Below are 15,345 nucleotides of genomic sequence, written 5' to 3'. Positions count from 1 at the left end.
GCGTCGCGTTTTCCATCTCCTCCTCCCTCTCCTTCCGTATCCCAGATACCAGATCCTCGTCACAGGGACCCTCTCGCGGGGTCACAGCCGCAGCCAAGCTCCTTGCTTGAGTTGCAGATGCGTGCATTGGAGATTCGACAACGAGAAGACGACGCCATGCGACGCGTGGAACACGAGCGTTACCTCAGAGCTCTGGACGCCAGATTGACACCGGCAGCGCCCTCGAATCATTTTCCCGAGAAAATGAATTTCAGTAAGTATAATGGTAAACTCGATCCCACAACTCTTTATTCATGGTTGCATTAATTTGAAGCTTACTTTGCCGCAGTTAGGAAAACAGATACTGACAAGGTGATCTTAGCTAGTTGGTACTTGGAAGGTGAGGCCATTCCTTGGTGGACTCATGCCCACACCAGAGCAGGTATGGCAGCTTATGTGTGGGACGAGTTCGTCCGCGACCTTAAGCAGCGGTTTCTACCGCCCCACTACCTTGAGCGACTCGAAGACGAGTTCAGGGGAGCGCGTCAGAACGCGCAACCAGACCTTCAGTTTGCCAATAAAATTTCTACCTTGTGTCTGCAATTAGGCTTATCTGATACGGACAAGATAGGGCAGTTTTTGTATGGCCTGGACACGCAAATCCAATGGGAGGTGCATATGTTTAGGCCAGCCACCTTTGAGGACGCACTCTCGCTTGCGCAGAGTGCAGAAATGAAACACAATGGTGGCAAGCCCAAGACTTCCCAGCGGCTTCTCCCAAGGCTAACGCCTCGGGGGGCAAAAGCCAGAACCAGACGGGGTCTTCCCCAGGACAGAGCCCGGGAGCCTCTGGCTCCAAGAACTCCAACAATGCGTCTAAGCTTACTCCAGACCAGAAAGCGGAGGCAGGCAAGACAGGTGGCAAGTTGAGTGCTGAGGAGCTTTCTCAGTACAAGAAGGAGGGTAGATGTTTCTTTTGTCACACAAAAGGACATACTTCTCGGGATTGTCCGAAGAAGCCTCCAAAGGCCGCCGCCGCCTCCGCAGCTTCCGTGGTGAGCACAGCTCCCACACAGACCCTAGCGGCTACCCCTAGTTCTTCAACCCCCGGTGCTTCAGTTGGAGCAATTATTAGCCGGGAGCTCGAAGATAAACAGAAGGGCGCCCATGACCAGGAGTATGAGCGCAACGAATTGCTCAAGTCCTTTGGCTACATAGGTGGCCAGAGAGTCGTTGTCTTGTTTGACAGCGGCAGCACGGAGGATGTGATCACGAAACAGGCCGCTAGGCGTGCCCGTTTCGAGCTGACTCCGGTGGACAAACAAGTTGAGGGTTTTAGCACAGGTATGACAACGAGCGTCAAGTATGAAGCTCTAGGTGCTAAGTTAGTGATTCAGGGCATAGAGTTTGTGCGTGACTTTATGGTTGCCCCTCTTGTAGGAGCAGACATAATTTTGGGTATCCAGTGGTTTCACAAGTTTCTTCCTGATGTCAAGTGGGACAAGCACACGTTCCAGATCGATCGGAATGTGTCAAACACCCCGGTGACCATTAAGTGTGAGCTAGGTATTCCAAACTTTCCGCTCATAAGCCACTTGCAGGCTAAGCGAGCAGTTAGGAAAGGCGCACAGTGTGCGATGATTTACATCCAGACAGCCCAGACGGTGGCCAGTGCTTCCGAGAAGTACTCGGTTCTCCATGAAAAGTTCCAGAAGATTTTTCTTCGGGATAGTCTCCCTCCCCAGCTCCCCCCGTCCAGACCGGAGGATCACAAGATTGACCTTCTTCCAGGCTCGGAACCCCCGAGCAAGTTTCCGTATCGCCTTTCTAAGGCAATGGAATCGGAGTTGGACCGCCAACTCCAAGAATTGTTGCAAGCTGGCTTCATCCGCCCCAGCGTGTCGCCATTTGCAGCACCGATCTTATTTGTCAAGAAGAAAGATGGGTCTTCTCGGTTGTGTGTCGATTATCGTGCACTCAACAAGCTGACTATCAAGAGCAGATTCCCGATGCCTCGAATTGACATTCTCGAGAGGCTGAATGGAGCTAAGGTGTTCTCCAAACTGGATTTAAAGAGTGGGTACCACCAGGTACGGATTGTAGAGGGGGACATCCCCAAGACAGCCTTCCGTACAGAACGGGCCCACTATGAATTTGTGGTTATGCCATTTGGATTGACGAACGCCCCAGCTACATTTAACCGCATGATGATGCGTATTTTCCGGGAGTTGATTGGAGAGAGTGTGTTCATATTTCTGGACGACATACTCATATTTTCAGCTACAGTTGAGCAGCATGACATTGATGTGGAGAAAGTCCTTAAGTTGCTGGAAAGCAACGAGCTCTATGTCAATGAAAAGAAGTCAGAATTTATCTGTTCCAGGTACATTACTTGGGATATATAATTAGTGCTGAAAGCATTCGACTTGATCCGGCTAAAGTGGCCGAGATTGTTAACTGGGAAGTACCTCAGACTGCTTATGACATTAAATCATTTGTGGGTATATGCCAGGCATATTCCACCCACATTGACAAGTTTTCTGATCTCTCGGCAGACCTCACCGATCTGCTAAAGGGAGTGAAAACAAGAAGGCAAAAGATTCGAATGACTCCACGAGCGTTGGAGGCATTCCAGAACCTCAAGGTGGCTTTATCAGAAGCGCCTTGTTTAGCCCTTGCCTCGTGGGACGAACCATTTCAAGTGATCACCGATGCGAGTAACATCGCAATTGGAGGTGTATTGCAACAAAATGGTCATCCGGTAGCTTACATGTCTCGTAAGTTACTGCCCGCCGAAAAGAACTACTCGGTCTATGATCGTGAACTCCTAGCAGTTATACAGGCCTTGAAACATTGGAAACATTTCCTGTATGGCCGTGACTTCGAGGTTCGCACTGACCATCATGCATTGCGCTGGATTCAGACGATGCCAAGTGCACAGTGGAGTGATCGACAACACCGCTGGAGTCGGATATTCCAGCAGTTCGGTGGTATGATTGAGTACCTTCCAGGAAAGGCCAATCCAGTGGCCGATGCTTTGAGTAGGAAGGGACAAGTATCTGCGATTCAGACCACTAGACTTGACCTTGTTGGTACAGGACTAGAAGACATGAAGCACACGTACGCGGATTCCGAGGAACTCGGTACACAGTGGGAACAGGCATTGGATGCCACAGGACCATGCCATTTTCTGATACGCGATGGTTGGCTTTTCTACAAAGGCCGACTATGTGTCATGAAATCATTCCGGGCAGCTCTTCTCCATGATGCCCATGACGCCATTACATAGGTTGTAGAAATGCCGAGCCAACAATATAATCCATATACCTCCGTGTGGGTATTGATTCTTCCCCAAAAACCACGGGTCTTCATGCAATAGAAAGGGTACAGCAAGTACAACTCTCCATTCAGCCGGTACAGTAGGTACAATGGTTGGTACAGCAAGTACAATGGTTGGTACATCCGGTACGGTGGTTGGTACAGTAGGTACAGCAAGTACAATAGCTGGTACAGCTGGTACAATGGGTGGTACAGCAATATAGAAGCTAGTACAGCCAGTACAAGGGTTGGTACAACAGGTACATCAAGTACAAATGCTGGTACAACAAGTATAATGGCTAGAAAACATAATAAATGATTAAATACCCTTGCCTTCAGTATTTCTTCGCGATGGAAGCCTCCAAAACAGTCCCCAACAGCTAGTATTCTTCATGGGCAGCCTTCAAGTGAGAGAGAAAGAGAGTAGCCATCATTAGGGCAGCTTGTAAAGGTGGTAGAGGCTAGTGTGCAGCAAGAGAGCCTCCATTAATGAAGAGAGAGGGCTCCAATTTATAGATTTGGGCCTCCCATGAGCTAAAATGGCAAGAGAAGGTTACGATGACAAGTGGAGAGCCACACAATAGCTGAAGTGACAAGTGTGAGGCCACTTGTCTCACTTTGATCCCTTTTTCTAACAAGTGTCAGGCCACTTGTCTCACTTTGGTCCACTTTCTTGCCACATGTCCCAATCTAAGAGATGGGTCCTTCCATAATCTTTACCTCTAGGCACTTTGCCAACTCTTGGTATCTGCTCAATTCCAGATGTAATGATGCGAACAGAATTTCCATCGGAGTCGGGCCAAAAATAGCAACTCTCCTAAATTTTAGGAGTGTGGTCCTTTGTATTCTAGGATAATCCCCCATTCCCAAAGCTTGTACTTTCCAAATATTTAGACATCCTGGAGTCCACCAGACTCCTTTTATATTGGGAAATGTCCAGGTTGGTGACATCCTCCCCAACTTCTTAAAAGTTGTCCGCAACTTTAAGCTTCAAGCCATATATTCAAGATATAATCATGTCCCATCAAGTGGGCGAGACAAGACAGTCTCAAAAATCCAATATAACTGAAGAATCCATGTTCCAAAGAAATGGGTGAGACTAAATAAGTCTCCATAATACCAATATCAAAATCATGTCCCAAGATAAATGGGCGAGACAAAAACAGTCCCATAAGTCCAGATATCATAATCATGTCCCAAGTAAATGGGCGAGACAAAACAGTCCCATAAGTCCAGATATCATAATCCATGTCCCAAGTAAATGGGCGAGACAAAATAAGTCTCCTCCCAACAAGACATCGGTCCATATGACCCTTGGCATAGACATAAGTCCCGTCATGTCCACTTTACCACTTGCACTCCGTGTTGGTACTCTGACCACACACCTTGGATGAGAGGTGGGCTCAAGTAACAAGACATTCGCAGGCATAGATAACCTGGTGTTCCATAAGCATTTCTGCTACACATAGTTTATAGGCATTTCGGCCACCAATAGTTTGTAGGCATTTCGGCCACCAACTCACACTACCCTCTCAAGTGCCCATGTTCCCTTCCATCTGCTCTCTATTGTTCCACCCACACATGGTAGAAACAATCTTCAAGAGAGCACGTAGGACAAGAGAACACTACACAGGGTATGTTGTGCTTGTCACTACCCTTTGAAGTGCCCATGTTCCCTTTTATCTGCTCTCTATTGTTCCACCCGCACATGGTAGAAACAATCTTCAAGAGAGCACGTAGGACAAGAGAACACTACACAGGGTATGTGAATCATGAGTTTCATAAGTCCAATGCATCCCAAATAAAGGGAGCCAAAAGGTATAATCCATCCCAATAAAAGGGAGTCACAAACATAATCCATAAACCTGAGGATGGATCCAAATCCCTAGAAAAGAAGCCCAAGAATCCATAGACCTATATACCATAATCCTTGTATACCATAACTCTTACCACATACTCTGTGCTAACCACACACCTTGGAGTAGAGGTGGACTTTATCCATAAAAGCATCATATCCATGAGATATCCAAAGATTTCTTCTCTATAAACTCGGACAATTCGTCCATAGAAATTGCTTGTGAAGCCCAATATTTATATAAATCTCGTCCAAGAAAGAAATCTCCATGGATATAATCCATCCCAATAAAGGGAGCCATGAAAAGAATTCATCCCATTAAAGGGAGCCATAAACAATGTTTCCCTGAAACCATCTCAAGGCAAATAACAACACCTTTCTCCTTGCATAGCTATACAAGGGTTAGTGAACATAAAAAACACTTCATAGTAAATAGCAAAAGCACCAACTTTGCAAACTCAATGTATACTTAGCTGTTCTTTGCCAGGTTTATCATGAAGCCAAAAGTAATATCTCCTCACCATATCCTTAAGATATCCCGAGATATATCTCCATATAGCTTGCCTGTAAGCTTGATAATATAATCCACAGTATCCATATGGAAAGAGTGCTAAACGTGTGCACATAAAGCCAACTCCATACTTCCAAGATAAATTTTGTGAATTCATAAATCCTTAGATCAACAAGCTGTCTACTGCTCATGCTCTTGCTTCATAAGCTATGAAGCGGCTGCCATGCTTAACAGCAATGATGGTAAGTGTGGTCCCCACTTGAGATCTTTTCTCTTCCTTATTGATAGAAGGAAGCCTCCGCTTCCAAGAAAGCCTATGCTCTGATACCAATGAAACTGGCGGCGGGTGCCCGGGGGACTAGGGCCTGGTTAGGCAAAAAGTCAAGCAATTTGGGGATCTCTTGCGTGAGTTGCTCTATGGCACTGAGGGAATTAAAATGGGACACCTCCAGGGTGGACGTGTAGAGGATGAGGGCATGTAGAGAAACGGGTTACAGGGGCCATTAGTAGATGCAATTTTTGCTTGATGTTGATGTGTTAGCATATAGATAGAGCACACGAGGGTGGTGTCTCAACATGTCCAACAATAACTTGTGCACGTTCTTCACGTCTTCATGTCACAACATGTCCGTTAGGAAGGGTGCGAGGTGGTGTCATGGACTCACGAGTCACGACTCAAAACATATCCCATCAACAACCTGCATATGTTCTCCATGCCTTTGTCTTGGTTGTAAAGCAAATTGCTTCACCACTTAAATCAACTGGGGTCTTTTTTTCCTTCTTCCCTCAATTTGAGAAGGTTTCTTTTTCAAAAATTGAACAAGTTCGAGGTTAACCTGGACCTATCTTTTCCCAAACCCTCCCCTACTATAGTAGATACACAACATATTTTCTAAGGCAAATCTTTGACCCTAATCTCTCTGCCTTATTCAAAACGTTAGTTAAAGCAATTATTAATTGTAGCCCTGCATATTCATAAGAAAAAATGGTATACGCGCTTGTGAGTTCATAGTAAACTCATTTAGAATAACTTGATCTTAGAGGTTCTTCTAATGTTATGGTCCATCTAGAGGAAACGATTTCCACCTTTTGAGACATGGTGTCCACTTTTGATTTTCTACAAAAGATTGTGCAATATCCACACTAAAGGATTGCCATTTTCAAGACGTGTTGTCCACTCGTAAATTCCAAGCACATGTACACTTGTTATTGAATCACTAGATCTTCAAAGCTTGTGCATTAACTTTAAAGAATTTCCATCTTGCCACCTTTTGAATAATATATCTTCTGAACAAACAATTCATAATGAATAACTAAATTTTCTTATGCGGGATGAAACTTCTTGGCCAGAGCTTATGTAGTTGTAGATCTTTAGGTTGTGAAGGAAGTGCGGATTTTTGGGTTGGCTTGAGAAAGGGTGAACGGTTGTTCCCTAGTAGGAGTTTTGTGCCCATGTGAAAGCACGTCCACCATCGCACAGTGTACAACATCGGCCTAGCGAAGCGTTTCAACCATCTCAGTAACAAGAGAGTAGTTAAAGAAAGAGATCAAGTAGGCTAAGCAAAAAAGGGGTTTTGTGCCTACGTGAAAGAAGGTCCATCATCGCATGGCATTGACATCGGCCTAGCACAGAGAAGTGGTCAGGCAAAAAGTCAAGCAATTTGGGAATCTCTTGCGTGAGCTGTTCTGTGGCACTGCATATTCCTAAGAAAAAATGGTATACGCGCTTGTGAGTTCATAGTAAACTCATTTAGAATAACTTGATCTTAGAGGTTCTTCCAATGTTATGATCCATCTAGAGGAAATGATTTCCACCTTTTGAGACATGGTGTCCACTCTTGATTTTCTACAAAAGATTGTGCAATATCCACACTAAAGGATTGCCATTTTCAAGACGTGTTGTCCACTCTTAAATTCCAAGCACATGTACACTTGTTGTTGAATCACTAGATCTTCAAAGCTTGTGCATCAACAGTAAAAAATTTTCATCTTGCCACCTTTTGAGAAATAAACCCATTTGAATGGTCAAGTCCAAAGGATTATAATAGCGGTTTATCTACGTCTCTTCTAAAGGCACCATGTGCTTATTTACCATATCATTTTGACCATGTGCTTATCAACTGTATCCATTAGGATGATGTGCTTCTCAAATTTAACATAGATGGATAAGTACTTCAAATAGGTTATGCTCATACTAAATTGCCTTCACATTCACATTCGGATCGGATTCTTCCGATGTTTAGGTCCTAGTCCAGTGTCTAAGGACCCCTTATCGGTCTCTTCGAGTGCACCGTACTAACCATTAGGCAACATTTGGACATGATTGGATGGTCGGATAAGTTGCTTTGGTTACCAAGTCCCAATTTCCCACCTAAACTTAGGACATTAGCGGCGATCATATTGGATGGGTATGCTTCGGAGGAGATTTCTCCCTTTGTTTGGGGTTTTTTGAATCCATTGCACAACTATTCATGAAGAGACCTGTGTATTCATGGTTTGATTCACCTCTGTGTCCCGAATGCAGTAACCTCTTATGGTTTCTGGGAAGGTTGAAAGAAGGGGTGCCTTCTAGTAAAAGGATTTTACCTTGGTTGGGCTTGAAGGTATCTCTCAACCACTTAAGTGTATGGCATGAAAGCCTCAACACGTCCACCCTGAAGGGCTTCATATTCAACTGCCTAAGCCCCAGAGAGTAGGTCAAGCAAGAATTATGCAAGCTACTAGATTTCTTACTCGATATCTCTCTTCGCTAGGCTGATGGTCGACTCCATGCAGTAGATATTCGTTCATGTAGGAACAAAACTCCTACTTCTTACCTGACCTTCTCTCTTCGCTAGGCCGATGATTTCGAGACACCATGTGGTGGACCTACTTTCACCTGGGCACAAAACACCGACTAGACAACCTCCTTTGCCCTTCCTCAAGCCCACTTGGAACCCGCACTTGGAACCTCTACATGGTACATGGCCACATAGACCTGGCAAAGAAGCAGGTTTCATGTACCATAGCACGGACCTGGCACTTATCAATGTGCACACCTCTCTCCTCATTGAACACTATGGCATTCCATCGTCCTAGTAGTTGGAAGAATAGGAACAAGGGCCTGCACAAGTGGCAGGCTATATAGAACTGCATAGAAGCAACAAACAAAAGGGAATGTCTTTGCAGGAGCTCCATGATTCATCCACCATATATGGGCATTACACCTAAAAGCTTCTAAATTTTCACTTTCTTAAAGGCTATGCTTTTGACATAATCAATATTTTAACTTCAATGCAAATAGCCTACATGGAGAGAAATTATTTGCATTACCATGACTCTCATCACTCATAACACTAAGCATAAAGCATGCATGGCATGGGATTTGTTGATTTCTCTTAGTAGTTGGAACTTGACTTCAAGATCATATAGTTGCTTTGTACACTTAACTCACCTCCCTTTGAATAAAGAATTGATTAATTTCAAAAGGGTTCCACTATTTTCATTCTAAAGTTTAATATATTTGCCCTCAAAATACTATATCTTCTAAACAAACAATTTATAATAATGAACAACTAAATTTACTTATGGGGGATGACACTTCCTGGCCACAGCTTATGTAGTTGTAGATCTTTAGGTTGTGAAGGAAGTGCGGATTTCTGGGTTGGCCCGAGAAAGGGTGAACGGTTGTTCCCTAGTAGGAGTTTTGTGCCCATGTGAAAGCACGTCCATCGCATAGTGTACAACATCGGCCTAGCGAAGCGTTTCAACCATCTCAGTAACAAGAGGGCAGTTCAGGAAAGAGATCAAGCAGACTAAGCAAAAAATGGGTTTTGTGCCTACGTGAAAGAAGGTCCATCGCATGGCATCGAGCATCGGCCTAGCACAGATAAGTGGTCATGCAAAAAGTCAAGCAATTTGGGGATCTCTTGCGTGAGCTGCTCTGTGGCACTGAAAGAGTTAAAATGGGACCCCTCCAGGATGGATGTGTGCATTAACACTAAAGAATTTCCATCTTGCCACCTTTTGAGAAATAAACCCATTTGAATGGTCAAGTCCAAAGGACTATAATAGTCGTTCATCAACGTCTCTTCTAAAGGCACCATGTGCTTATTTACCATATCATTTTGACCATGTGCTTATCAACTGTATCCATTATGATGATGTGCTTCTCAAATTTAACATAGATGGATAAGTACTTCAAATAGGTTATGTTCTCACTGAATTGCCCTTACATTCACATTCGGATCGGATTCTTTCGATCTTTAGGTCCCAGTCCAGTGTCTAAGGTTTTCTTATCGGTATTTAAGTGCACCGTACTAACCATCAGGCAACATTTGGACATGATTGGATGGTTGGATAAGTTGCTTTGGTTGCCAAGTCCCAATTTCCCACCTAAACTTAGGACATTAGCGGCGATTGTATTGGATGGGTATTCTTCGGAGGAGATTTCTCCCTTTGTTTGGGGTTTTTTGAATCCATTACACAACTATTCATGAAGAGACCCGTGTATTCATGGTTTGATTCACCTTTGTGTCATCCCGAATGCAGCAACCATATTCTTATGGTTTTTGGTAAGGTTGAAAGAAGGGGTGCCTTGTAGTAAAAGGATTTTACCTTGGTTCGGCTTGAAGGTATCTCTCAACCACTTAAAAGTACGGTAAAACATAAAACTGGACAAAACATGCTGAAAATGGAGCTTGCACGTGTGACACCGCATAGAGGCCGGAATGGGCCAACCCCCCCCTTGGAGTATTTTATTACCCAAGGAGAATAATATCATGTACAAGCTTTGAGGGCCTTACTCTCCCCACGGGAGATGTCGGATTATCCATATACAAATGCCATAACACAGCCCAACACGAGGCAACCAAGCCGGAACATAGGCTGTAGAAATGCCGAGCCAGCAATATAATCCATATACCTCCTTGTGGGTACTGATTCTTCCCCAAAACCCACGGGTCTTCATGCAATAGAAAGGGTACAGCAAGTACAACTCTCCATTCAGCCGGTACAGCAGGTACAATGGCTGGTACAATAGCCCCGTCACATTAGCCCATTTCACTTGTACAGCCGGTATGGTGGTTGGTACAGTAGGTAGAGCAAGTACAAAAGCCGGTACAGTCGGTACAATGGGTGGTACAGCAAGTATAGAAGCTAGTACAGCCAGTACAAGGGTTGGTACAACAGGTACAACAAGTAAAAATGCTAGTACAACAAGTAAAAATGCTAGTACAACAAGTACAATGCCTTCAGTATTTCTTCGCGACGGAAGCCGGAATATGCGCAGCAAAACTGATGGGGAACAGTCGCCTGATGGGTAGGAAGAAGCACCGGCTTGCAAGGGAAGAGACGCTTGGCTGCAGCCTGAAGAGGCGTGGAGGAATTGAATCGCCGGCTGTATATTGTATCCAAGGATGGAGTTACAATGGATCCTGCAAAGATAGAGACCATTCGGAATTGGCCCGAATTGCAAAACGTACATCAAGTACGTAGTTTTCTGGGATTATGTTCGTATTACAGGCATTTCATAAGGCATTTCGCCATGATTGCCACTCCTCTACATGATCTCACAAAGAAGAAAATCACTTTCAAATGGACTTCAAAAGAACAGGATGCTTTCTTGCAGCTCAAGCATGCTATCATATGTGGTCCAGTTTTGATTGTTCCTGACTTGCACAAGTCATTCGTAGTTGAATGTGATGCTTGTGGTGATTGTATAGGAGCTGTCCTAAATTAAGAAGGGCATGCAGTTGCATACGAGAGCCGTCGTTTGCATGATGCTGAGCTGCATATGGATATCTATGAGAAAGAGCTCTTGGCTGTAATTCATGCTTTAAAGATATGGAAACATTATGTTCTTGGGGCTGAATTTGTAGTCAAGACAGATTATCAAAGCTTGAGATACTTTCTATCTCAGACAAAGCTTTCAGAGAAGCAGATGAGAATGGCAAACTTTCTTTCCATGTTTCATTTTCAGATTGTGCATACTCCATGAAAGAAAAATGTAGTGGCCGATGCATTATCCAGAGGCCTTATGTAGCTGTAGTCTCAGTGGCCTCTCATGGAGACTTATCTGCTATGCGAGATTTGTATCATTTGGATGCTGATTTTTGCCATATATGGACTGATTTGATGGCTGGTCATTCACATGCCTCTTATGTTATCAACGAGGGCAACTCTGCATGTTTGAAACTGTTTTCGCATGATTTGTATTTTTGTGTTTGCCTGCTTGACGTGTTACTTACTGAGCAGGGACGCCTGCCAGTGAGTCGTGAAGTTTGCTCTGTCTTCTGACGAGTTTTGGTGCATGTGAACAGGTGGTAAGTATATTGCAGATGTTGGTTTGATATCTTATTTCTAACCTTTTGTTTTATAAGGTTGTATGTTCACATACACTTAAAAGTGGGCACCCACTTAGGGGCCAAGGTGGGGAGCCACACTTGACTTGTGTGTGTGTGGGGGTGGGTGCATGGTCACCTACCCACACCACCATAGAGCTGGCCGCCCACATGCAAACATGGGGAGCCAACCAACTCTAGTCGTCCAACTCCCTCTCCAACCTTTATAATAATAGAGCCACCACCTCCATCGTAGCAACCCGGGGCGATCATCTCCTTGGTTTTATTTTTCAAGCGACGCCAACTCCACCATCTGAGCTGCCGGCGATTCGGTTCCTCCACGCCTCTTCAGGCTGCAGCCAGGCGTCTCTTCCCTTGCAAGCGGGTGCTTCTTCCTATCCATCAGGCGATTGTTCCCCATCAGTTTTGCTGTGCATATTCCTCCTCCAGCAGACGACTGCACATCAGCTGCGTTTCTGCTTCTCTCAGGCTGCGCCCACTTTACCTTTACAGCTTACGGCTGCACACAATCAGGCGGCTGAGGCCTATGTAAGTGGCTGTGCCGACTCTCCAGCGGGCTGCTCTTTGCACTACAAGCAGCGCAGGTTGCAGCCAGGCGGTTACTCCTTTTTCAGGCTGCGCCTCATCTACCTCTACAGCCGACGGCTGCACAACAGATGACTGTGCCACCTCAACAAGGTGGCTGCTCCTTCTGTCCAGCAGGCTGCAAGTGACCGTGCGCCTCCATCTCCTCCACCAGGCTGCCTTTTCTCCACTGCAGCCAGGTGACTATATTGGTTGCTCTTCCACGCCTCTTTAGGCTGAGCCACCTTCTCCTATACATCTGGTGGCTGTGTTCCTGCAGCGAGGCGTTACTTCTCCTAAGGCGGCTGCTCCATCTCCTTTTTGCAAGAGGTTGCACTCCTTTTTCATTGGCGGCTACAAGAAGATTTTACATCTCCTAGGTGGCTACACCTTCTAGACAGACACCATGGGTATTGGACTTCCATCCGCCAACCACAAGTAAGTGAATTTTCAGATTTGAGTAAAGTACTTTGTGATAAATCTGATAAGGGATTTCCGACTCCCTTTACGGCAACACCCGTTCGGTGCCGGGTAGTCCAAGCTCTCTTGGAGAACCTCGGTCCAAAGGTGCTGAGATCGGGAGAGCCGGGAGTTAGTATGAGAGCGCCTGTTTGTGCGTGGTCTTGGAACACCAATGGGGCACTCTCCGCGGAGTCCAGTGAAAGCAGAGGACCGTAGCTTCGAATACCTACTTCGAGCCAATTTGTTTGGTACTGTATTCATTTGTACATGGACATCATCTGGTTCTTGGAACCCATGGAGCATTGTATTTGTTAAATACTCCCAATAAATATATCATATATTGAGGGGGGGGTCGGCCCGTTCCGGCCCCAGTGCTGGTGTCCATTTATCTCATTTCATTTCATTTCAATTTCAAGTTGTAATTAAGTTGTCCATTTCAAATTGTGGTATTAAGTTGTGCTATTATGCGTGTGGGTGTCCAACGGAGTCTTTCCCACTTGACGGGATCGGTTTCACTCTCTTCGTTGAAGTTTGCCATAGTTGGAATATGCACTTTCTTTCCGAAACGCAACAAAACCATCCACTATGCGCATGGGAGACTTTCCGGAGGCTAAAAACCAACTGACCTTCTAGGGACATGAGTCACACCAAAAGGGGTGGTCCTCTGGAGTCTAGAAACCAATCACACAAGCGAAATTTTCTTTCTTTCTTTTTTTCCCTGGTTTTTTGGTTGAATCTTCACACTTGAAGAGGCTCTGATACCAATGTAACATGCGGAAGCTTGATGGATAGAATCAGTACTTCAATGGACAGAATTCAACAATCTTTCGTGACAAAGATAACGCACAAGATAGAGAGATATGTGGAGAAATAGAGAGAGAGAAAGAAAGTTATATTTACGTCTTGATGGGCTAAGCACAAGCCCACAAAACGTGTGCATCCCACACCAGCACCCCTAGCCATCTTGGCTATCACTGGCATTGCTCACTAGTGGGCTAACCACTAGCTAGGATGCCCCGGTCCCAAGGTAGAGCTCCATAACTCGAACCACTCACAAATAAGACATAATCCCAACTATATAGCCACTTGATTAATTCACACTGCTATTAGAAATGTTCGATTGGCCTCTAATGCTAGCCATGTTATGTCCACACAACGTGGGACATCCCCCTCCTAAAATGAAAGATTAAGAGACAAAGTTTAGATAGTAACGTCAAAGTGAAGCAACATTCTCCCAAGTGTTGTTTTCATCAAAACGATCTCTCCATCTAATTAACCACTCATTCCTAAGGATACAATGCCTACAATCTGCTATAGATAGATCCTGAAGTCTCATAAGTTCTTGGTCAGAAACTAAGTTATCTCCTGCACTTAGCATCTCTCAATCTACTACATGAAAGATAGGATGGCACATATACCCCATCCGAGAGATGCAACCTCAATGTTGCTGCTGCTATGTAGAATATTCAAAATCGAACAAAAACAGCTTGAATTGAAACTCCACCCGGGATGTTTGCGGAAACTTCACATCATGCGAAATGAGCACTGAAACATGCAAAAACTCTCTTAACGTAGTTAACAACACACTATAGCAGCTGCTTATGATAAAGATGTGAAATCATTAGTAAGTGGTTCATATGATGGTTGTTGGAAATTATGGGGTATACCTTCTCTACTTGAGAGGATAGCTCAAATGTGACAATCACTCAAGGAGAAGATGTCAAGGGGATAACGGCCAAAGAGAATTTGCTCTGATACCAATTGTGTTTTGATACCAATTGTTGGAGTGGAGATCAAAGTAGCAACACACACATAGATGACCATGTAAATGGCTACAATGTTTCCAATGTCAACTTTCTTTTCAGTTTTATAACAAGACATTAAAGGTCAAGCATAGGCTCTAAGGCTGATACTGAGGGTAAAAGGTATTACCCTCGGTTCACCGAGGGCAATGCTGAGGGTAATACTATGCTATTACTATGGGTTCACTAAGGGTAAATCTTGGATTCTAGAGGCATGAACTTCTCCTTGTTCGAAGCATTGTTGCTAAGTTTGTTATATGGTTGCAGTTCTCTCTTTTTGGCTCTATGTCCAATATTGGGGGAATGATTGGGGCATTGGCAAGTGGCCAACTTTCAGAATTTCTTGGAAGAAAAGGGGTGAGCATCTCTTCAGGACCAACTTTCTATGGCTTTGATCTGGCACAGTATCACTCTTATTTATGCATTTTGAAAACAGGCTCTACTTGCAGCAGCAGTTCCAAATATATGTGGTTGGGTGGCCATTGCACTAGCAGAGGTGGGTCACTTGGAGAA

The 15,345-nt window shown here is 44.6% G+C and overlaps 1 protein-coding gene across 1 annotated transcript in view; it reads left to right on the top strand.

Annotated features, from left to right (window-relative positions):
• LOC147607608 (sugar transporter ERD6-like 4) overlaps nucleotides 1-15,345 on the top strand; it is a 96,906-nt gene that overhangs the window by 15,832 nt on the left and 65,729 nt on the right. Inside the window, exons 3-4 of the mRNA XM_086790371.1 lie at nucleotides 15,100-15,189; nucleotides 15,269-15,328. Coding sequence (XP_086646497.1) covers nucleotides 15,100-15,189; nucleotides 15,269-15,328 — 150 coding nt within the window. The remainder of the gene's footprint in view (nucleotides 1-15,099; nucleotides 15,190-15,268; nucleotides 15,329-15,345) is intronic.

This window comes from Cibotium barometz, chromosome 55 (genome assembly GCF_041138505.1).
Source record: "Cibotium barometz isolate CiBa-2024 chromosome 55, ASM4113850v1, whole genome shotgun sequence".
Classification (NCBI taxonomy): Eukaryota; Viridiplantae; Streptophyta; class Polypodiopsida; order Cyatheales; family Cibotiaceae; genus Cibotium; species Cibotium barometz.
This window is presented reverse-complemented; position numbering and strand designations above follow the sequence as displayed.